The sequence below is a fragment of the Eumetopias jubatus genome, unplaced genomic scaffold, assembly GCF_037043125.1.
Source record: "Eumetopias jubatus isolate StellerSeaLion01/CBP00866 unplaced genomic scaffold, mEumJub1_p1.0 scaffold_2, whole genome shotgun sequence".
Classification (NCBI taxonomy): Eukaryota; Metazoa; Chordata; class Mammalia; order Carnivora; family Otariidae; genus Eumetopias; species Eumetopias jubatus.
The window spans coordinates 68,784,220-68,806,925 of record NW_028274808.1 but is presented as its reverse complement, the minus strand read 5'-3'; the positions used below and the strand labels follow the sequence as shown (position 1 = coordinate 68,806,925).

General features: G+C 35.1%; 1 protein-coding gene across 8 annotated transcripts in view; it reads left to right on the top strand.

The window, feature by feature from the left end:
* Window positions 1–22,706, top strand: part of RAPGEF2 (Rap guanine nucleotide exchange factor 2) — a 233,267-nt gene that overhangs the window by 198,393 nt on the left and 12,168 nt on the right. For 6 of the 8 annotated variants that reach the window (XM_028104357.2, XM_028104353.2, XM_088021015.1 and 3 more), the window contains 15 exons: window positions 220–356; window positions 972–1,130; window positions 6,903–7,055; window positions 7,336–7,500; window positions 10,292–10,399; window positions 10,489–10,692; window positions 10,793–10,901; window positions 11,398–11,644; window positions 15,505–15,662; window positions 16,325–16,565; window positions 18,705–19,088; window positions 19,986–20,197; window positions 20,290–20,413; window positions 21,026–21,049; window positions 22,104–22,327. In XM_028104357.2, coding sequence (XP_027960158.1) covers window positions 220–356; window positions 972–1,130; window positions 6,903–7,055; window positions 7,336–7,500; window positions 10,292–10,399; window positions 10,489–10,692; window positions 10,793–10,901; window positions 11,398–11,644; window positions 15,505–15,662; window positions 16,325–16,565; window positions 18,705–19,088; window positions 19,986–20,197; window positions 20,290–20,413; window positions 21,026–21,049; window positions 22,104–22,327 — 2,649 coding nt within the window. The remainder of the gene's footprint in view (window positions 1–219; window positions 357–971; window positions 1,131–6,902; window positions 7,056–7,335; window positions 7,501–10,291; window positions 10,400–10,488; window positions 10,693–10,792; window positions 10,902–11,397; window positions 11,645–15,504; window positions 15,663–16,324; window positions 16,566–18,704; window positions 19,089–19,985; window positions 20,198–20,289; window positions 20,414–21,025; window positions 21,050–22,103; window positions 22,328–22,706) is intronic. The other 2 variants (XM_028104358.2, XM_028104354.2) reach the window with 1 other exon arrangement.

Here is a 22,706-nt window from a genome sequence, read left to right as displayed (position 1 = left end):
GGGCGTCTGCCTTTGGCTCAGGGTCCTGGGATCGAGTCCCGCATTGGGCTCCCTGCTTGGTGGGAGGTCTGCTTCTCCCTCTCTCTTCCCCTGCTTATGTTCCCTCTCTTGCTCTCTCAGAAAACAAACAACAACAACAACAAAAAACCCTAGAGCATTCTTTTTGAATGCTTGCTTTTTAAAAAAGTTGTAATGTTTACAATATCTTTTGCCTTTCAGAACAACTCTTAGAATTTATGCATCAGTTGCCTGCTTTTGCCAATATGACCATGTCGGTGAGACGAGAGCTCTGTGCCGTGATGGTGTTCGCAGTGGTGGAAAGAGCTGGGACCATAGTGTTAAATGATGGTGAAGAGGTCAGTGAACATTGCCAACACTGGAAAAGTTTCTGTTTGAGGGTCTCTCAGTAACAGCAAAGAAACAAAAAATCAAATTTCATTTTTTCCTCTTAAAAAATAAGCAACAATTAATTTGAATAATTCAAGAATTGTGATACACTTATTGTTATGTCAAAGTATTCCAAATCCATTATTTTTTATAATAATATTTCATATGCTACTGATAGAAATACTTTGTATTAACTTTTCAGATTTTTGTAACTTTAAATGTTCATAATATGCCTTTGGTCAGTACAAAATGATCTTATTGAGGCAATGGTGATCATTTGATATTGCTTACATATGTTTTGGGGAGCAGAAGAGTTCTTTTTCCTTGTGTCATTTTAGAGAGGAATATCCAAGGTCAAATTAAAAGAGCAGAATGACGTGTACTTTGCTAGGCATGTGGAAAACACAGATACATGGCTGTGCTTTGCTTTATTCCTTGTTCTTTGAGTTTAGTAAACAGTTCATTTTACTTGAGTTATTCCATCTTTAAAGTGAAAGATCTGCTAAATCATTTGTAGGGACCATGCTTGCATTTACAGCTGCATGACCATGATTTTCTGCCTTGTTTTCATTTTTTTGAATTAGCTGGATTCCTGGTCAGTGATTTTGAATGGTTCTGTGGAAGTAACTTATCCAGATGGAAAAGCAGAAATATTATGTATGGGGAATAGTTTTGGTGTCTCTCCTACCATGGACAAAGAATACATGAAAGGAGTAATGAGAACAAAAGTGGATGACTGCCAGGTATAAAATATCATTAAAAATGTATATTTTATGCTTAACACATATATGCCGTTGGGGTAAGATTTTTCTGCCTATATAAATAGGTCATTTTTTAGAGTTATAAATAATATTTTAAGTTAGAACTATTACTTTTAGTGTCCTCATGCCCCAGGAAATTAAAAATAAGTCTTCCTTAAAGTTGTTTGGACTCGGGGCGCCTGGCTGGCTCAGTCTTTAGAGCATGTGACTCTTGATCTTGGGTCAGGAGTTCAAGCCCTACATTGGACATAGAGCTTACTAAAAAAAAAAAAAAAAAAAAAAAGGTTGTTTGGACTCTGCATAACTAGGTGTTCTATAAGGTGTTTTATAAATATGTTCTATTAAAAGTGTTCTATAAATATGGTATTTTAAAATTTCCATTAATATTTTTATAATCTGTTCATCAAAAAATATAAAAGTAAAACATCCACTATGAAAAGAAATTATAAGTAGATTAATAAAGATGATGTGATACAGTTATGCAGTGTTTTTATTTGAATACCTACAAGGTAAGGAATTGATTTAGAAGTCATGTAAATTAATCATAGTATGAGTCAGAAGAACTTCCTAGTAAAAAAGTAATTACTAATTAAAAGAAAATACTTGGTAGCAAAAGAAAAATGTTAGTGTTGATATTATGTTAATATTCATTATTTAAAAGCACTTAATAAAAGACTAGAGAAAATATGGAGACCAAACGTGAAGTTTAATTAGATTGGTAACTGGTAACCTCTGTATTAATAAGAAATAAATTTAAGATGCTATGTTACCAAGTTTTTAAAATTTATGTCTTTCCTTCTGAAAAAGAAGTCTTTGAAAGATAAAATATTTTAATATAAATAAACCCAAAGATTTGACTTAGACTAATTAATGTTAAGTACTCATTGTATTTATTAGTCTGTAGTCTGAAATACATCTGAATATACTTTATTCTAAAAGAACATCATTGAATTTTTATAGTGTCTGATAAATGTAAAAATAGTACCCATTTAAATTTTCATTTTGAGCATTTTACTTACCAAAAGAGAAAATGACCATGGCTATAATAGCATAAAATGATCTTACCTAGAGAATCAAAATAATGTTGCCAAATAATTCCTTTCAGTAAGCACTGTAGAGAAAAAATAAATGGCTATGTTCATTGTTTTGAATAGTAATGCCAGAAGAACATTCTAAATATAGTCAACTCTCAATTATTTAGCATAATAGAAGAAAACAGAATGGAAGGTAAATCTTGAAGTCTTTATTTGGCGGGGAAATGTGTTTGTAAAAGCGATCATATGTGATTTTTCAGCTCTGGAACTGTACTCCCCAAAATAAGAAAGCCATACTTAGTCCAAAACAAACTAGAAATTTGTTAAAGTTTTCCCCATTCTATTATCTCTTATCAGTTCCTCCCTGGGACATGTTGGCATTACTAGAGCATTTTAGTCAGAGTCTCTGCCCTTAAGGGGCAAGTTAAAAAGTAACTTTATTTCTGAGAATTCATTGATTACATTACTATGTCTTAATTGGCCAGCCCCTTTTGTTAGAAATTTGTAATCATGGAACTGAAATGATATTAGAGGCATAGAAATGTTTCAGAATAATTGATAAAAATGTTATATGACTGAGTATTACAGAGTGCTGCAATAATATCGCATGTACCAGGTAACATTAAATACTTCTCTGGGAGTTCTGGGAAAGGAAGAGGAAGTAGATGTCAAGGAAGAAAGTCTAATCTATTTACTGGATGAGGAATTGGTGGGAAACCCAATGTTAGCAAGGTAGACCCAAAAGAAAATTCTGATTAAGAAACCTAGATTCCTATAGCTCCTGATACAAGGTAGCCAGATATACAAAGAAGGTCAATGGTGAGGTATCTGCTGGAGAAAGTCTCTTTCTTCCTCTCCACTCCAGTCTAAGCCACTGTAAAAGGAACATGTTAAATCAGGAGTTTCAAGAATCACTCTTGTACCTCCACTGACTCATCTGCTCAGGCCTAACATTCACTCCCTCAGCAGTAAAACAAGGGTGGAGAATGAAGTTAGACCATTTAATGTAAACGCTTGTTTTGGTCTAGTAGTTTAGTGTATTTCTGTTAAAATGTCATACGTCTCTCAGGAAGTACACACATGTCAGATCATCCTCTTGTTAGGCGAAGTAAAGGAAACAATGAGAATCATATTTTCATTCAGCCATAAGATGGCCTCCATAAGTTTATATCATTCTCCTGAGCATGCTGTGGGCATTTAACAGTTATTGAATGAATGAACAAAAATGGTGTTCTCTTTACCAAGAAGCAACTTCACCTAGGACTGGCCTTAATTTTCTTACATTCCAATGTGTCCCGAAAATAAATATTGGGTAATGTGATATTGAGTTGAACTCATATTAAGCCTGAGTGGCTTACAGTGAGTGGATTAAATTTGACATTTATTTCTGTTTATTTGGAACCCAAGACATACTCAAGGTTGTATTTTGCTCTGAATCCCTCCTTTGTATAAAGCTCCTCTTTCAGTTCCTCCCTTCCATTGTCTATTCTTCTTCCCCTGTGCAGTTTGAAGGACAAAGGCAGCCTACATATAGACACCCTATGCTACCAGGGGATCGGTAATGGTTTTCTGTTTCCCATATGTGCCTTTTTCTTTTCTTCTCACTTCCTATCCCTCTTTTCTTTTCCTCCTCTTCTACTCTCCTACTCTCCTTTTCCTTCTCCCTCTTTCCTTCTCCACTGCCTGTGTCTTAGGCCTGCCACTGACACATCAGGCATTGCTTAGCCCTGCCCTACACCCTTAAATGGGAAATGAACACTTGAATACCTGTGTGAACAGTTAGGTATGACTTTCCCTTAGAGACCGCGAAGGGCCCCAGTTTAAGTAGAGCTAACCTCTTAAGGTAAACCTGTTAGACATACCTTTTTCAGAGACCATGGGAACTAATGACACTTTGAATTTAAGTAGTTTTGGGGAAATTTGCATGGATAAGTTGAAAGTTGACAATACTATATTAGGGCTGAAGTTTAATTTTATTTCATCCTTTTATCATCTGTAATTTTTCTTCTACGTATCAGTTGTGATGTCATGTGCCCCAAAACCAATCCTGCAATATGAACTGCCTTTGGCCTTTTATAAGCAAAATCTTGTTTGAATTTATATTTTATATCATAATGCCAAGATCATATATCACTTTCATGTGTTAAGAGCTATCTGAAAGTATAAAAAAACAATTATATACATAATTCACAATTTTTCATCTGGCTTCATCATACCAATCAAAATTATGTTTTACACATGAATTTCTTATTAGATCTACAAACTTCTTAAGGCAAAAATAAATCTAATAAAAATATAGATAAATGTTTTCATCTAAAATTTCTTTTTTAGGTATGTGTGGCCATATTGGAAATTCAGTTGGTTTTTATTTTCTTTTTGGATGGTACTTTTCAGTTTGGTACAGAGAAGTGCCAAAAATGTCTCTCTAGGCATTAAGCATTTCAGATCAAGCTTATTCTCCTTAAATCCTTGGTCAAGATTAATTTGAGTATGTTTTACTTCTAAAAGCATTTTCTTTTCTCTGTTTACTTACTCCTTTTAACTCATAATGTATTTCTTTTTTAGGAGATAAATGAGAAAATACAATATATAATTGTTTTCTCTGAAACTGAGTATAACAAAGATCACCTAAAATTATTTGGAGGCATAGAGAGCAATTTTGGTATCCTATTTAAAAGGACAGAAATAAACTGTTTTTGAGACAAGGGACTAAGGACCACATATTTCAAAACATACATACACCTGTAGTCAGTGTTACAGAAATGGGTTTTGTTTTTAAGGTTTTTTAAAAACTTAAACTATATGTATTTACCCAAAAAGCCTGTCTTTTGTGAATTTTAACTTTTTTATTCCAAATTCTTGATTGAAAAATTAATGAGATTCTATCAGCCAGCTCTGGAAGAAACTTAGTATTGTAATACGCTGTTGCTCAAGTATGAAGCACTGCTATTTCTTTTAAAAAACTTTACTGATTGTATAGAAAGTATAGAAAATATAGAAAAGTATTTTAAATAAAATGAAAGTCACTTGTAATTTGCATTGTTCAGAAACAATAATTATTAACACTGTTATATTTCATTAGAAGATTTTGATGTGCATGTATAATTTTTTTTTAATTAACAAGTGTGTAACTATGAGACACTGGGCAAATTAGCAGGCTGTTGGTACAGCTGTTTGTTCATCTGTACAATGGGGATAATAGTAGTACCTTCTTTATGGAATGATTAGGAGGATAAATTGAGAAAGTTCCTATAAGGGTACCACAAAATGATGATGATCATCATGTTGTCTTCATTATAGTTAATTTCAACATTTGGTTTTGCATCTTTTAAAAAAAATTAATGTGCTATCATGAACGTTAAGTCAAAACTGTAAATGTTCCATGAAAATATGTTTTTGAATGGCTGTGTCCTATTTTATCTTCTATATGCTGTAATTTAACCATCCCCTTTTTTTCATCTTTTCACATTAAAGGAGAAAAAGAAATGTCCATACTTTTTTCATTTGCAAAATGAGAATAAATTCTTCAAAATTCGGAGACAACAACAATTCTTTCTTACTTTAGAATCTCTTATCTCCTCCTCACTGGCTTCTGCTTATTTTGTGCAATAAGTGATATGTATAATTCATTCTTCACTTTCTTTTAAAAATTACTAAGAAATGTAATTTAATAGTTTGCCCTAAGCCCTGATATTTTTTTATATTTGGGGTGATGGAGGAGTAATGGCTTGATGTGCATATTATTTTTAACTTTTTGGTTAAGAGCAAGGATTACCCTTAATACTAGTTACAAGGAATAATGGCTTGAGTCAACAAGTAGGTGGCTTGTTTTGTGGACCTTTTTTGAATAAACTTTCCAAACTGATTTCTTAATATAAATAGCAAATTTATAATACCTATTCCAGGGGTATCTTTGAATTTTGATCTTTTTTTAATTATGTTATGTTAATCACCATACATTACATCATTAGTTTTTGATGTAGTGTTCCATGATTCATTGTTTGCATATAACACCCAGTGCTCCATTCAATACGTGCCCTCTTTAATACCCATCACCAGGCTAACCCATCCCCCCACCCCCTCCCCTCCAACACCCTCAGTTTGTTTCTCAGAGTCCATAGTCTGTCATAGTTCGTCTCCCCCTCCGATTCCCCCTCCTTCATTTTTCCTTTCCTACGATCTTCTTTTTTTTTTTTTTTTTAACATATAATGTATTATTTGTTTCAGAGGTACAGGTCTGTGATTCAACAGTCTTACACAATTCACAGCGCTCACCATAGCACATATATTGGGGAGGGTATGAATTTTGATCTTTTATTAAAACCATCTTTATTTTAAAATTGTTGCTTTTAAAGTCTTTTCTAATTTGTAAAACCCACTAAATGGTAGTTATGTTTTTAAATTTATCCTCCTAAGATTCTACCATCAAAGAAGAGGCATGAAGAAGGACTCTTCTTTTGTCTTACGATTTTTAAAATTGTTAGGATTTTTAATATAAACTACATATAAATTTGCTAAAAATGAAACTTGATTTGACCAAGGAAGAAATACATTAAAAAGTAGGGAAGTCTGATTAAGGTTCATTACTGCATTCATTTAGAGAGTATGGGAAAGACATGGAAAAATGTCAGTATTAAATAATTAAAACACTGAATTATTAGTACTGCTAGGTCTCTTGCAAGCACTTCATCAGTAACATGTGACTTACATTTTATTCCAGTTTGTCTGTATAGCCCAGCAAGATTACTGCCGTATTCTGAACCAAGTAGAAAAGAACATGCAAAAAGTTGAGGAGGAAGGAGAAATTGTTATGGTAAAAGAACACCGAGAACTTGATAGAACCGGAACAAGAAAGGGGCACATCGTCATCAAGGTAAGACAGACGTGCCTCCATCTTCTGGGAAGGATTTCTTTGGTAGTATCAGTTAGTTATGACGACTTAAGATTCTGCCTGCCACATTTTTGTGTATAATTTCTCTGAAAAGTTATCAGTTGTTAAGAAAAATCTTTACACCGCCTGATGAACAGCAGTTTTATAAATTATTATATATGTATATTACTACCCAGGTCATCTTATGTTGAAAATTTGGAATTAAGGTACCATATAGATGATACTTATGCAGGATAGTGATTAAACCTTTTATTTGTTACAGGGCACCTCAGAAAGATTAACAATGCATTTGGTAGAGGAGCATTCGGTGGTGGATCCAACATTCATAGAGGACTTCCTGTTGACCTATAGGACTTTTCTTTCTAGCCCAATGGAAGTGGGCAAAAAGTTATTGGAGTGGTTTAATGACCCGAGCCTCAGGGATAAGGTTGGAAAATATATTCTAGTTTGGCTTTTAAATGTGAAATATTCAGATATAAACTTAAAGATACTTTAATATTTGTCACACCAGTTATGTTCACATTATTTTAATGGAATAAGAGAGTGTACTTTTTAACCCCAAAAAATGATGCAACCCCCAGACTCCTGAGTTCCATTGGGATCTGCATTCTCTACTTGGGCAAATGGTCACTGTATGTCAGATTAAGTTACAGTTTTTAAATTGGCACCAGAGCAGCATTTTATAGTAAGCATTGCTGGTCGGTAGGCCCCAGTAATATAATTCTAAACAGACTCCTTTAGCAGCTCTTGCGAGCTCTGTCAAGAGCCAGATTGACAGATTGGCCAGATTGGATGATAAAGTCTACATACTCTTGTGAGGTGTGAGAGTTAATCATAGCCTGTACTCAGTTTCTCCTTTTTATGGGACAGTCTGATTTACATGAGACTTCCCAAGACTTGGGAAGACAGGTAGGAAGATCCAGAATAGGAGACCAACAGTGAAAAGCTCCCAAGTTCTCCTGCTCGTCCTACCACTAACTAGCTCTGCGGCCTTAGAGAAATCATTTGGACAGCGATGCTTTTCATTTCATATTCTGAGAGTCATAAGCCTAGAAGAGCTGAGCCAAACTCTCCAGCTGTCAAAACTTAGTTTGAGCATTAACTCTGCCATGTCCTTTATGTGTCATCTGACCCCTCCTCACAATCACCTATTTACTTGTAAAATGAATAATCATCAGCCTTTTGGGGTTATTGTGAACGTGAATAATAGAAGTAAAGTTCTTTTTGTAGTGCCTGACTCAATTCACTTAATACATCTTAACACATAATACATCTTATAAGTTGTTAGTTGGTGGTGGAAGTTGGTAGTATTCAACTTATGATTGATGAATCTCAGTTTTCTAACCTGTAATAGGCTAGTAAGACTTTTAAGTTGGCTTCTCAGTTGCAAAATTTTAATTTTATGAAAAGATTATGTGTTAGATATAGTTTCAAGGGAGATAATCTTCCGGGTTTCCGAAATTTGAAAAATGGACAGTGGTGATAGTAAATGACCAAAAATTAATATAAATATCAAAACTTGACTCCTAAGTGTATATTAACTATAGTATTTTAACTATCGTTAGAAATTAACTATATACCAGGGTGCCTGCCTGGCTCAGTCCGAAGAGCATGCGACTCTTGATCTTGGGGTTGTAAGTTCGAGCCCCATGTTGTGTATAGACATTACTTAAAAATAACAGCTTTAAAAAAAAATTGACTAGGGGCATCCGGGTGGCTCAGTCAGTTAAGTTTCTGCCTTTGGCTCAGGTCATGATCCCAGGGTCCTGGGATCAAGCCCCGTATTGGGCTCCCTGCTCGGCGGGGAGTCTGCTTCTCTGCCCCCCCTCCCCCAGCTCGTGCCCTCTCTCTCCCTTAAATAAATAAAATCTTTAAAAAAAATTAACTATATACTGTCACCTTTGTTTCTCTACTGCTAGAAGAATATCGTGCTTTTCTCACTTTAATTAAAAAGTTAGATGGTTTGATTAGAGGTTAAAATGTTTGAAAACAATTCTATGGAAAATTTTTTTTATGTTTTCATTTAAAATTTAGAAAATTAAACTCATAAATAAAACAAATACTTTTATATTTATTTATTTTTAAATTGTATTTTATTGTGTTGTGTTAATTACCATACATAACATCATTAGTTTTTGATGTAGTGTTCCATGATTCAGTTTGCATATAACACCCAGTGCTCCATTCAGTACGTGCCCTCTTTAATACCCATCACCAGCAAATACTTCTATATTTAAAGTCACAGTTATACTCACTTCATTTAGTAAAAAAAATTTTTTTTTTTTAGAGAGAGTGCACCAGTGGGGAGCAGAGGAGGAGGGGAGGGAGAGAGAGAATCTTAAGCAGGCTCCATGCCCAGCACTGAGCCCAATGCAGGGCTTGATCTCACAACCCCCTGAGATCATGATCTGAGCCAAAATCAAGAGTCAGGCGCTTAACGAACTGAGCCACCCAGGCATCCCCATTTGGTAAAATTTTGTTGAGAATTCACTCTATGCCAGGCTTTGTAGTAAGTCTTAAGGATGTCCTTTGAACATAATAGATAAAGCTGTCCACGTGGAACTTAGAGTCTAATGAATGTCACACACTTCTTGCTGAGTACAACACAAATATTCTCTAACTGTGTGTTTGTATAAAGGAGGTATAGAGCTCTGTGAAAACAAGTGTGCAGTGTAAGAAAGGCTACTCATTTTTCCTGAAGAATTGTAGCTATTAAAAACCTCCTAAATCTTAATGTTAGCAAGTAAGATGTAACTCCCAGTAACTCCCAGGCAACTCCTTCCTTTTACAACTTATTCCCTTGTAGATCTTTCTAGGCCTCATACTATTCATTCCTTTTGTCTATTGTGCCCTCTGCCGTTATTTTTTAGTTTCTGTCTTCTTTTGTTTTGTATTTATTTTGGTTTTATTATAGCTTTGGTTTTTTTTGTGACAGGTTTCAAATATGTTTTGGGAGTAGACAAGATATAAGTACCACCCTTCACAGATTCGAAACCCTTCTGGGCAAAACAACAAAACGTCTATATTCATAATATATATTTTTTCAGAAGGTCATTTTCTTATGAGTAAAATCCTTGCTGTGAGGAGTTTTATTGTTAGTTTATTGTCCATTGTTATTAAGTAAATTGTTTGTTAGATATCTTTTTTGAAATTACTTTAATCGCACATTTTTTAGCCCTGAAAAGAAGAAAACCTATTGAAAACAATTGCTTTTTCAGGTTACACGGGTAGTATTATTGTGGGTGAATAATCACTTCAATGACTTTGAAGGAGATCCTGCAATGACTAGATTTCTAGAAGAATTTGAAAATAACCTGGAAAGAGAGGTAATATTTGTGATTTAAAAAAAAGTCATCAATTTTAAGTTCATTTAATTCAGCCTATTTTTGAAACCATTCTTTCTGACCTTTTATAGAAAATGGGTGGACATCTAAGGCTGTTAAATATTGCATGTGCAGCTAAAGCAAAAAGAAGATTGATGACGTTAACAAAACCATCCCGAGAAGCTCCTTTGCCTTTTCTCTTACTTGGTGGCTCAGAGAAGGGATTTGGAATTTTTGTTGACAGTGTGGATTCAGGTAGCAAAGCAACCGAAGCAGGCTTGAAACGAGGAGATCAGGTATGGTGTTTCTAAGTCCAAACTTCAGGGTGAATACTGGTGTCTTTTTTTTCTCCAGTCAATTGGGATGCTGAAATAAATTTCATAATTTTATTTTTAGATATTAGAAGTAAATGGTCAAAACTTTGAAAATATTCAGCTGTCAAAAGCCATGGAAATCCTTCGAAATAACACACACTTATCAATCACTGTGAAAACCAATTTATTCGGTAAGTAGTTTTGCATACTTTCATTTTTCTCCTTTCGGTCTTTTTTTCCCACATTTAGGTCTTAATCATGACAAAAGTCATTTTTATAAGTAATATTTCAAATATAAGAATCAAGATATAGTAAAATGCATATACTTAGATATTATTTAAGTATATATAGATATTAATTATGTAAGTATATAATTCGGTCTAAATCAAAATCCACTAACTTGAGGACCATAAAAATTATTTTTATTGATAAATGTCTTAGACATCTATTATGTTAAATACTTATAAATACTCCTGTATTGTAACTTATTCTGAATGGAAGTGGTAGAGCAACATAACAAAGCAGATTCTTGGTGTCATTCATTCATTGGAGTAGTATTTTTCAATAGGATTATGGTTTTGATAGCTGAAGTGTCTACTTCTCACCTATTTCCAAGTTCTACAATTTCCTTTGAATTGCTTAGATTTCTTATAATGGGCGTTTTTTTGGTGTTTCTTTCCATTTTAGTATTTAAAGAACTTCTAACAAGATTGTCAGAAGAGAAAAGAAATGGTGCCCCTCACCTTCCTAAAATTGGAGACATCAAAAAGGCCAGTCGCTACTCCATTCCAGATCTCGCTGTAGATGTAGAACAGGTGATAGGACTTGAAAAAGTAAATAAAAAAAGTAAAGCCAATACTGTTGGAGGAAGGAACAAGCTAAAAAAGATACTCGACAAGACTCGGATTAGTATCTTGCCACAGAAACCATACAAGTAAGTGTTTGTATAAATTTTCTGTGTGTTATTTTATTGTGTTAAAATGATATGCAAAGGTAGTGATATAATTAATGTTTACATATGAATCTAAACAATGTTCTAAGCTTTTATAGCTGAGCTATCTTAGAAGCAATATTAAATAACCACGTTGATTTTAACTCATATATTTGCCACTTCCTTGTCCAACACGGGCTTCATTAGCACTTCCTCATTTGAACTTAAAAAAATTAAGAATGTGTGTTTGCTCTTGTTTCACCCATGGTTTGGAGTTATTTTTGCTACTTTTTCTTTGTTTCCGGATATCTTCTCTACCATCAGTATCTGCTTTTTGACAACCAAATCATTGCTTCTTCTAGTTGCTACTATTCATCCTTGCCATTCTCCTTTTTCCTCCCTCTGTTTTCTGTTATTTAATTGTTGCCAAGACATCACCAACCAAGCACAGAACTCCTTTCCTTCTCTCAGTGGGTTTACAGTCAGAATGTCAGGTGTATTCTTGAATCTCTTCTTGGCTGCTTATTTATGCCAGGAGCTCAGACTGGACAAAGTTGTAGGTGTCACAGTTTTTAAGTCTTGTTTGTTTGTTTGCCTGTTTGCTTGGTTATTTCTTCATTTTAGCACCTTCTGAGTCTAGAAATCTTATAAAACTCAATTACCACTAGCCAAAGTTTTTTTTTTTTTTTTCATGTTAAATAACCTGGATGTAATAGGTAACCCCTGGGTGGCTCAGTTGGTTCAGCCTCCCGACTTTTGATTTTTGGCTCAGGTTGTGGCCTCAGGGCCCTGGGATTGGCCGTGTCTGGCTTCACGCCCAGCGAGGAGTCTGCTCTCCCTCTCTCTCTGCCCCTCCCCTTCCTTGTGCACGTGCTCACATGCACGTGCACTATCAAATAAAGCATAAATAAATAACATGGATGCACCAAATGCATTTATTTTATATTCCTTGTACTATAGTGATGTAAGTTCAAAGCATGTAGGTTATTTTTCTTTCTTTGATAATATAATGGGTCTTCTAGAGGAACAGTAGATACAGACATTCAGAACTATATCAAACATTTCTTAAATTCCATTTCAGATAAAATTTTTATCCACAGGTTAGAGAGATATGGCCCAAAATATAGTATTGATGGGAGTGTCAAACCTGTGTTGTCTCCACTGAACTATAAGGATTAGTGGGTTTGTATCAGCTAAAAAGACTTCTATAACAGAGTCCTAAGGATAAGCAATGAGTATGATGGTTTTATTTATAGACCTGAGAGCATGTTTATATTGAGTAAGTTAGGCCTGTTAACATTACAGAAAATAGGAATTGATTTTTAAAGTGACCATTCTAGATTTAAAAAAAAAAAACAACTTATTTTTAAATGGGCAAAAAAATAAATTACTTAAATGTGGAATTATTAGCAGCACAATAACAAAAATATCCTACAGTCATATTTGACCATGAGTTAAATATGAACCTTAAAAAAAAGTTAAATAAAAGTCAGCATGACCCTGGCAAGTATTAATAGAAACGTGACATGTAAGAACTGGGATATAAGCCATCCACAGTACAGGATGTTGGCAAGGAGCACAATATGAGGATACTATGTATAATTTTGTTCTATGTGTATTTAAAAAGATATTCAAAAGCTGGAGAAGGGAAAAGAGGATAATAAGATGTGTTGATTTTGAAACACTGAGGAAACATCTTAATTTGTATTTAAGAACGTGTATGCCTCTTTTAAGTATTTTATTGTGAAAATTATTTGAAATAATTCATATATGTAAAGCAACTGAAATGAAAAAAATTAGATTTAAAAGAAGGCTCAGTAAACTATAGGAGCTATTATATGGTGTGATAGTCTTGATTTAATACTAGTTATTATTTAAACTTTGCTCTCCTAGAAATCAGCATGTGTTCAGAAAGATTTTTTTTTTTTTTTTAAACAAAGCCACTAAACTAGTCAGACAGATCTTCTAGGTATACTGTGGTTCCTTCCCCCACCAAACACTGTCAGTATTACAGCAGGTAAGATGCCCGATGATGGCGAATTGGCAAGGATAGGCATGGTGGCGTCACATGAACGGTGGGGGAAGAGAAGGATGAGGCCAGAGGATTATAGGACTCAGATCTGGTTGTAAGGTAAGTAGAGAAAGACTGATGAATCCTGAGAAAAGAGGGAATAAGTCAACAAACTACAGAATCAAACAAAGGCCAAAAAACAGTTTTAGTAACATTGAGAAAGTGGGAGAGATCGAAAAATAAGAGAATGTGCTCAGAGAGGGACATTTCTGAATTAAATCTTGAATATAAAGTAGTTTCAATCCAAGGGTAACCTCACGTCTGTGGATAAGAGAGAGGCAAGAGTGAGGTCTTCATTTTAGGTGTTAAAATGTTGCTGAGAAACATTTAAGAAGGTAACCCTAGTACTTTTAGCCATTTGTGGCAGTGGTAGTCCAGTTGGCTGTATCTTTGGCCTGAGTCCATAGTAGTAGTCTCATGTCATGGATTATATCTGAGATTTTTGGCAGAAAAGATGGCTTATATGGATGAAAAATGAAATTTTACTAATGTGAAGGTTTTAATGTTTCACAGAACATTAATATATCTCCTCTTTATATGCATGCCTATATATGCTTAAATTGAATTGAATTTTGTCATTCACTTACCTATGAATTTGGAAGAATTTACACTAATATCTTTAAGTTTTATGTTGACTTTAAAAGAAAAATCTTATCCTTGCTTATTTAACTTTAGAATTTCCATTCTTTCCCCCCTCAAAATAAAGAATGCAGCTAGATTTTTTTTTTTTATCACAACCATTAAAGATGGTAGGTACTATGATCAAGCTCTAATGTCTGAAAACCTAATTGATGCTAAATGTTAACTTTATTTATGACACCTCGGACACCCAACCTTAGTACAGTTTTCTTTCTCCTCGTTTTAAGGTATTTCTAGAAATTAGAACTATAAGCATTTGCTTATGATCTAGTTATTTTGTGTGTGTCCATGCTTATTATTTTAATTTTAATGTTTTGTTTTGGAAACAGTTGACTCTTCAATTCTGGAAATTTATATATGTTATTAAATCACATTTTAAGAATTGTCCACAGTAACAGACTCTTTACAAATGGAACTGATTTTGTAGCTATCAATAATAAGCAGTATTTCTCTGGGAACTTAAATGTCTAACTAGAAATTTTGAGTAGAGAATTAAAAGTGAGTCATTGGATTTCCATCGCCTCTTCTTTGATGCTAAGAAATATCACCGTGCATCACTGCTTTTTTATGCTTTGTATAATTAAGAAACAGTGTCTGTGTCAGGGTTTCTTTACATTTGACTCCATAGAGATTTCATTTATTTCTCTGAAACATTGGAGAATGAAATTAGGACAGTTTTGATTTTTTTTTTCCCCTCTGTTCATTTTACTCTGGTTTTGGTTTTTTTTTTTTCAGTTTTTAAAGATCAGATTATAAAATAATTTATCATTCTGATGCATAAATCATCAATTGAATGAGACTAAATGCACTCTTTTCGATGTGGTTTCCCTTAAATCTATTTCCAGGAGTAAATAGAGCTTATCTTCTCTTGAATATACTGATAAACTACTATTATTTGTTATGCTCTGTCTAGTGAAAAAGACATAGATTTTGGAGTAAAATATGCTTAAGAAACAGCAAGGTGAGTTGAGTTAGATACACTTAAGCAGTACTTGCTATTGCTGTTTTCAACCAAATTTATTAATGGTATTTTAAATTAATTGCAAGTCTTAGGAAATACAGTTTATTTATGGTTTCCGTCTATTACGTATTGATGAGTTATAGCCTTTTTACTTGTGGATCATTGATTTTCTAATTTTTCCTCTTTTTTCAGTGATATTGGGATTGGTCAGTCTCAAGACGACAGCATAGTGGGATTAAGGCAGACAAAGCACATCCCAACTGCGCTGCCCGTCAGTGGAACCTTGTCATCCAGCAATCCTGACTTGTTACAGTCACATCATCGCATTTTAGACTTCAGTACTACTCCCGGTGAGCCCTGCCCATGCCGCTTTTGTTTTCTTATAGTAATCTGTTTGCTTCTAACGTAATGGTGATGCTCTATGCTCTTGGTTTGGTGTGGATTATGTCAAATGCTGAAAGTTAGAATGAACCTTAAATTTCAAACAACTGGAATCAGTTCTTTTTTATTGTTCAGACTAATTTCATAGGCAAATCAATCTCTCTGAACTTGTTTTCTCTTTCATAAAATGAAGATAACACATACCATGCAGATTCTTACTAGGTCATATTAAATAGTGTAAAAGGAATATTTTAGGTTAGCTAAATGGGATTTTCAGTATAATGAAGAAGAATTTTAGATTTAAATTTTTCATTTTTTTGCTACCAACCTGACAATCTTTTTTTTTTTTTTTGGATGTGTTAACGACCTAACAATCTTAAGTGATGCGGTTGTGTACTGATATGTTTGCATTTGTCTGTGGATCAGGCGTTCGGTTATCTACAGGGAAAAATGTGTTCATGCAGCAAATCAGTATGTTGACTGTTCAAATATTTGAAGAAGGATTATAAGGGAGAGATGAAATTCGCTCAGCGTTGTCTTTTCTCAGGGGGTTTTTCAGATTACTTCACTTAATTGTCTTACCATATACTAAAATCCTTTCTACTTACATATGGCCTTTCTTTCCCCCCAGACTTGCCAGATCAAGTGTTAAGGGTTTTTAAGGCTGACCAGCAAAGTCGATACATCATGATCAGTAAGGACACCACAGCAAAGGAAGTCGTCATTCAGGCCATCAGGGAGTTTGCTGTGACTGCCACCCCGGATCAATATTCGCTGTGTGAGGTCTCTGTCACACCTGAGGGTGTCATCAAACAAAGACGACTTCCAGATCAGCTTTCCAAACTTGCTGATAGAATACAACTGAGTGGAAGGTATACGATATCTATTCTGTTGGATTTCTTTAACCCCTCTTCAAACCCACACCGAAGTCTAAGAGATGAACACTTTCAAAGGGTTTTTAAAAATGAATTAAGGGGGTTGGGAGGGATGGGTTAGCCTGGTGATGGGTATTAAAGAGGGCATGTTCTGCGTGGAGCACTGTGTGTTATACACAAACAATGAATCATGGAACACTACATCAAAAACTAATGATGTATGGTGATTAACATAACAATAAAAATTTAAAGGAAAAAATAAAAATAAATGAATTAAGTACCCTGTGCAAACTAGTATCTTCCCATTCTCTTAAGAATTGCTATATCAAAGTAAATGTATCCCATGGATTGTTGACCCTCACGAGGATCTCTTAAGAACCTTTTCCAAAGCAGGGCAGTGTGATCTGAATGTTGTTAAGGCCTGTCAGGGCACCGGCAGTCACTTCTTAGACTCGCCCTTGAGGACAGGCTCTCTTCTTGGATGTGTACATTCACAGACACATTTTTAAAGACTATTCTAGTGTCAATTGCTCCTGCCTGCCTAACTTTTCTAGGAGCTTCATTTATTTAGATGACAATTATCTAGGACAATGTGGTTGGCCAATGCTGCCTGTGATTGTGCATTACACTATGAAAAGTACCTCGCTCTAGAACTAAACTTGTAGTTGCTTCGGAGCTTGGTCTCCTGCTGAATAACTGCTTATCTCACGTATTACTGGCAGGAAAACATTGTGCCTGATTTTGTGAGTCCCCTGAACGTTACTTCCCTTGATATATATCATTTGTATCCTCAAGCCACAAATTAGCGAAAGTTGAAAAAGTGATTAAGTTTTGGCTCTCATTTAATGACCAGATTCTGCACTGATGGAATATTAAGTAGTTCCATAAATCACATTTTTTTCTTTCTTGCCAGATGGAGTGTTTTATTGTACTTGACTTTTCCATTATCTATATCTAAACCTGATTTAATTCATTCAAAACTTCGTTTTTCTTGCTATCAACTATAACTTTCATACTCTCCTTCACTCCTCCTTTATTTCCAACCCTGACACTAGCAGTTAGTGTTGTTTTAGGAGATCAGTTTTTCTCATGATCATTTGAATGTACATTGATATATCTGTAACCATGATGGAGTACTACAGATCTCCATTGAGGTGCAGATTCATGATTCACATTCAAAAAAATTATAGATGAATACATGTCATGGGCTTCATGAGTAATGAAAACTGGGAACATTAAATCTGTGAATGTGAAGGCCTCAAGGTATGTGTTTCCTGTCCTGGTTGCTTTGGTGAAATATACAACAGGTCAGTTTATCAGGACTCCCACTGTCCCATTCTGTTTCTGTCTTTATGGACTTTGGCCTAGGAAAAGCATTTGTCTACACCCCCCCCTGCGCAAAAAAAAGAAAACCACAGGGCAAACATCTGGATTCTATTTTCAACAAGTTGTTTACAAAGAGAAAGGAGTATTAATGAGTTCTCATCTCTGTCACTGATATTAACTACTCATTAATATTTGGGAGCCTCTGCTTCCTCATCTGATAAGAATAATACTTGCCTCACTTGTAGGGTTTTTGTGAAAATCAGGTGTTTAAAAGTTAAAAATTTGTATTAGGATTGTTGTACTCATAGTATCAAACAGAGGGGAATAGCTTATAGGTTTCTTTGGTTTTTGAATAAATAGGTAAATTTGGATTAATCCAGTTTGGACCCATCAATAGTCACAGGTTCTCTCTGTGAAAATAGGGTGATGACCTGTGTCTGATCTCTCCTGCTGCCTTCCTTAGAGCCTATTTTCTTATTTAAACTGAAATTTCAAATTTAGCTCTTTTCTGTCACTTTTAGCAAAAACAGATAAAATAATCTAGAAAGCAGGGAAGGGCAGGAGAAAAATGCACTACAACTGGTACAAATGAAATGACGTGTGATTCGTTAGCTTCCATCAGTGGCTTCTGGTTAGGTGATTCTGGGAGCTGATGACTCAGGCAGCAGTTGCACTCTCTGTCCTTATAGAGAAGAATTCTTCCATCCTTCAACTGAGCGTTCTTGTAAATATTGTCTACAAAGCAGCATTATTCTTTCAAGTAATGTCATGAGACTACTGCTTAGGCTTTGAATTCTGTGTTTTTCATAGGTATTACTTGAAAAACAACATGGAGACAGAAACTCTTTGTTCAGATGAAGATGCTCAGGAGCTGTTGAGGGAGAGTCAAATTTCCCTCCTGCAGCTCAGTACTGTTGAAGTTGCTACACAACTGTCCATGCGAAATTTTGAACTTTTCCGTAACATTGAACCAACCGAATATATAGATGATTTATTTAAACTCAAATCCAAAACCAGCTGTGCCAACCTGAAGAAATTTGAAGAAGTAATTAACCAAGAAACATTTTGGGTAGCATCTGAAATTCTGAGAGAGACAAACCAGCTAAAGAGGATGAAGATCATTAAGCATTTCATCAAGATAGCACTTCACTGCAGGGAATGCAAGAATTTTAACTCAATGTTTGCAATCATCAGGTGAGGGAGCATACTGGTCCTAAGATTCAATTCAGTTTGTAGATCAAAAATATATATCAACCTAGGAACACCATATAATTTGTGTAAGGGTAGCAGTTTTTAATTGAATCCTATGGAATGATTCTTCTTCTCTGAATCCAATCGTTCTTAATTTAAAATCTCCTGTAAGCTACACATAGAGCCCAGAAAAGCTATATTCACTAATTTTTTTTTTTTTTAGTTCTGAGAACTAAAAAAATGGGCAAATTATTTGAATTTCTCTGAACATCAGTTTATTTCTCTGTAAAATAATGATGTCCCAGAGAGTGATTGGGTAGATTAAATGGTATTATGTAGAGTTCTATCAGCTAGCACAAAGCAGGTGCCCAGTAAATGTTCATTTTTTTCCCCTTTTAAAAGTGCTTATATTGAGGCTGGAAGAAAATATAAACTGAAACAATTAGCAATATTGATATTCATGGTGATATTAGTCATTTTCTTTCACTAGGAGTTTGAGTGTACTCTCATTTCTATTATGACTTTCATTTTATTATTACAGGATAGCTGGCTAGTCCGTTTTATCAAATGCCCGCTATGTGCCAAGTGCTTCTCTATGTATGGAGACAAAGCTGCAAAACAAAATGCTACCCTCGTGATACTTCACATTCTAGTTTTTTGTTCGTAAAAAACAGACTAGAAAGCTATAAAGGGAAGAAGAGTAATAACCCTTGGCCCTGACCCTGCTTCTATCTTCAATTCTCATTACCCAGAATTATTAATAGTTTCTTATGAATCCTGTAAGTTGCTATGTAAATACAGCATAAACACAGAGGTGTTATATATTAATAAACAGTTTGCTGTTTTACCATCGTTAATGAGTAATTTGGTTTTATGTTACTTTTCTTTTTTTCCTTTCAGTGGCCTAAACTTGGCACCAGTGGCAAGACTACGAACCACCTGGGAAAAACTTCCCAATAAATATGAGAAGCTGTTTCAAGATCTCCAAGACCTGTTTGATCCCTCCAGAAACATGGCAAAATATCGCAATGTCCTCAACAGTCAAAACCTACAGCCTCCCATAATCCCCCTATTCCCAGTTATCAAGAAGGATCTCACATTCCTTCACGAAGGTAAATATAAAGTAGATTTTCTGTCTTCACTTGTGGAAGCACAGAATAAATGAATGCAACGTGATTCCCTTTTTCTTCTTTGCCAATTATAGGAAATGACTCAAAAGTCGATGGGCTAGTCAATTTTGAGAAGCTAAGGATGATTGCAAAAGAAATTCGTCATGTTGGTCGCATGGCTTCAGTTAACATGGACCCTGCCCTCATGTTCAGGACTCGGTGAGTGTGTCAAGTTCAGTAGCACATGTGGGATTAGAGAAGTTTGGGCTTAGAGCTTCCTAATAAAGGAGAAATTTTTGAATATTTATATTTGTAGCATGGTAGAAATTATATAAGGTCATGCTGAGAATCCCCCTTGAGCTCCAATTTTAAACAAATGTCTTATTCTGCATCAGGTACACTTTTGACTATTAGTAAAAACAGCTTGTCCCGTAGAAATTTTTCACTTGACACGAGACAGAACTATGCCTTATTTGTCAGAACACCAATTTGTGGAGCTAAAACTAGTAATTGGTAGGATGAACCGAAACATGTAGAGAACCCAAACAATATTGTCTCAGTAGCTATACAATGGATTTAGTTGTCCGTGGAGTCAAAAGTGATTAATCCAGTGAAGGTGAGGAGTTTTTAGAACAAAAATTTTAAATATCTGTCTTTTGAGCCAGAGAATTACTGCCAGTAAAGCTGTGTGTGTGAGGTGATTATGCAGTTTAATGTTTGTGAGCTTCTAGTACTGCTTACCCAGAAGTCTAGTCCCTTCTTTCTGAGCTTGTGATCTTTCTGTCTCTCTTTCTACACCCATGCTTCAATCTCCATGGCTCTCACTTACAGGAAGAAGAAGTGGAGGAGTTTGGGGTAAGTGGTGGAGACCTTGCAAACCCACACACGATTCTTATTCTGCTCATTGCATTGTTTTCTTACCTGCTGTATTTTCTGATGCTTTGCATTTTTTTCTTAACCCTCTTGCTCTAGCAGAATTTCAGCTGGCAAACTGACTTCAAGTTTAATCTGTTGGGGCTTTTGCTTTTGAGGTCATGATCCATGACAACCGTGAAATGATGGATGATGGTTCTGGGGAACTGTAGGCCAGGCATACTTCCTAACTTTCAAAAAGATTTTAATTTGTGTGCTTTGAAATGGAGAAAGCCTAATGTGGGTTTAGGGGAGGAAGAACATTAAAAGGAAAAACTGTGCAATTTATATAATATTGCACAGATATTTAAGTAAATATGTATAATATAAAAAGTGCCCCTACGTGTTAAAACTAAATTTTTTATAGCTCAACTAACTACTATTTTCATTCTATAAACCAGTACTTTTTAAATGTAATTCTTAACAATTCATGTACTAGTTTCTATATATATATATGTTTACATTTGCATGATCATTTTATTAACAAATTGACCCATGTTACGTTAAAAACTCATTACATTTAACTCAAGGAATAAGGAAATGATTGTGAACAGTGTAAAAGCTAACTTTATTTAAATTTATGTAAGACATCCTCTTTAAAAAAAAAGACATTCTCTTTAAAAGAGGTAAATTTAATGTAAATCTCAATGATTTTGACTGTGTATTGCATGAGCTTATATATATAAAATCATTATTATTTGCTGGCTTTTATGGAAGAACTGCCTTGAATGCTCTGTAGATGAGAAAAGCAGAATTTCCTAATTGGACTAGAACCAGGTGCCAAACATATATATGTTTGTGTGTGTGTGTATGATTTTTTAACTGAAAAAACATTTTAATCTGTATTAGTCTATATTTCTCTGGAGCAGTTTACTTACCAGAATGAGGCATGTGATCTTTTGAACATAAAATACTTATTGTAAGTCTTGGCATGTTTCAAGTCGCTGCCATAACCCCGTGCTAGAGTGAGATGCATATCTGCCTTTTCATCTTCCAGGTCTCTCAGCCAGGGTAGTACAAATGCAACAGTGCTAGACGTTGCTCAGACAGGTGGTCATAAAAAGCGGGTACGCCGTAGTTCCTTTCTCAATGCCAAAAAGCTTTATGAAGATGCCCAAATGGCTCGAAAAGTGAAGCAGTACCTGTCCAATTTGGAGCTAGAAATGGATGAGGAGAGTCTTCAGACATTATCACTGCAGTGTGAGCCGGCAACCAACACATGTGAGTTTTTCCCTGAAGTGGCTACAGAATCTGACTGGAATGCAGATTGGTTTCCTGTGCAGTGGTACGGGCCGTGACAAATGGGGCTTCAGCGCAAAGGGGTAATTAGCATCCCGGGGACACGCCAGCCTTTGCCTTGAATGCTACTGCTGGTAGCATTCTGTCCTAGGCTAGACCTTGTGTCCGACTAGGTTAGTGTCGGGAGGATGATATCAGAGACTGACTTAACGGTGCCTGCAGTTTTTGGCTGCATCCCTTTTTCTCACAAAGATACTTCCAGATTGATGGACCACCTGAGAGAGGTGAGGGGCCTACCTTGTCAGAGGGGCCTGTACCTAGGCATGCTGGCTGCCTTTTAGACCCTCAGCCTGGACAGCGG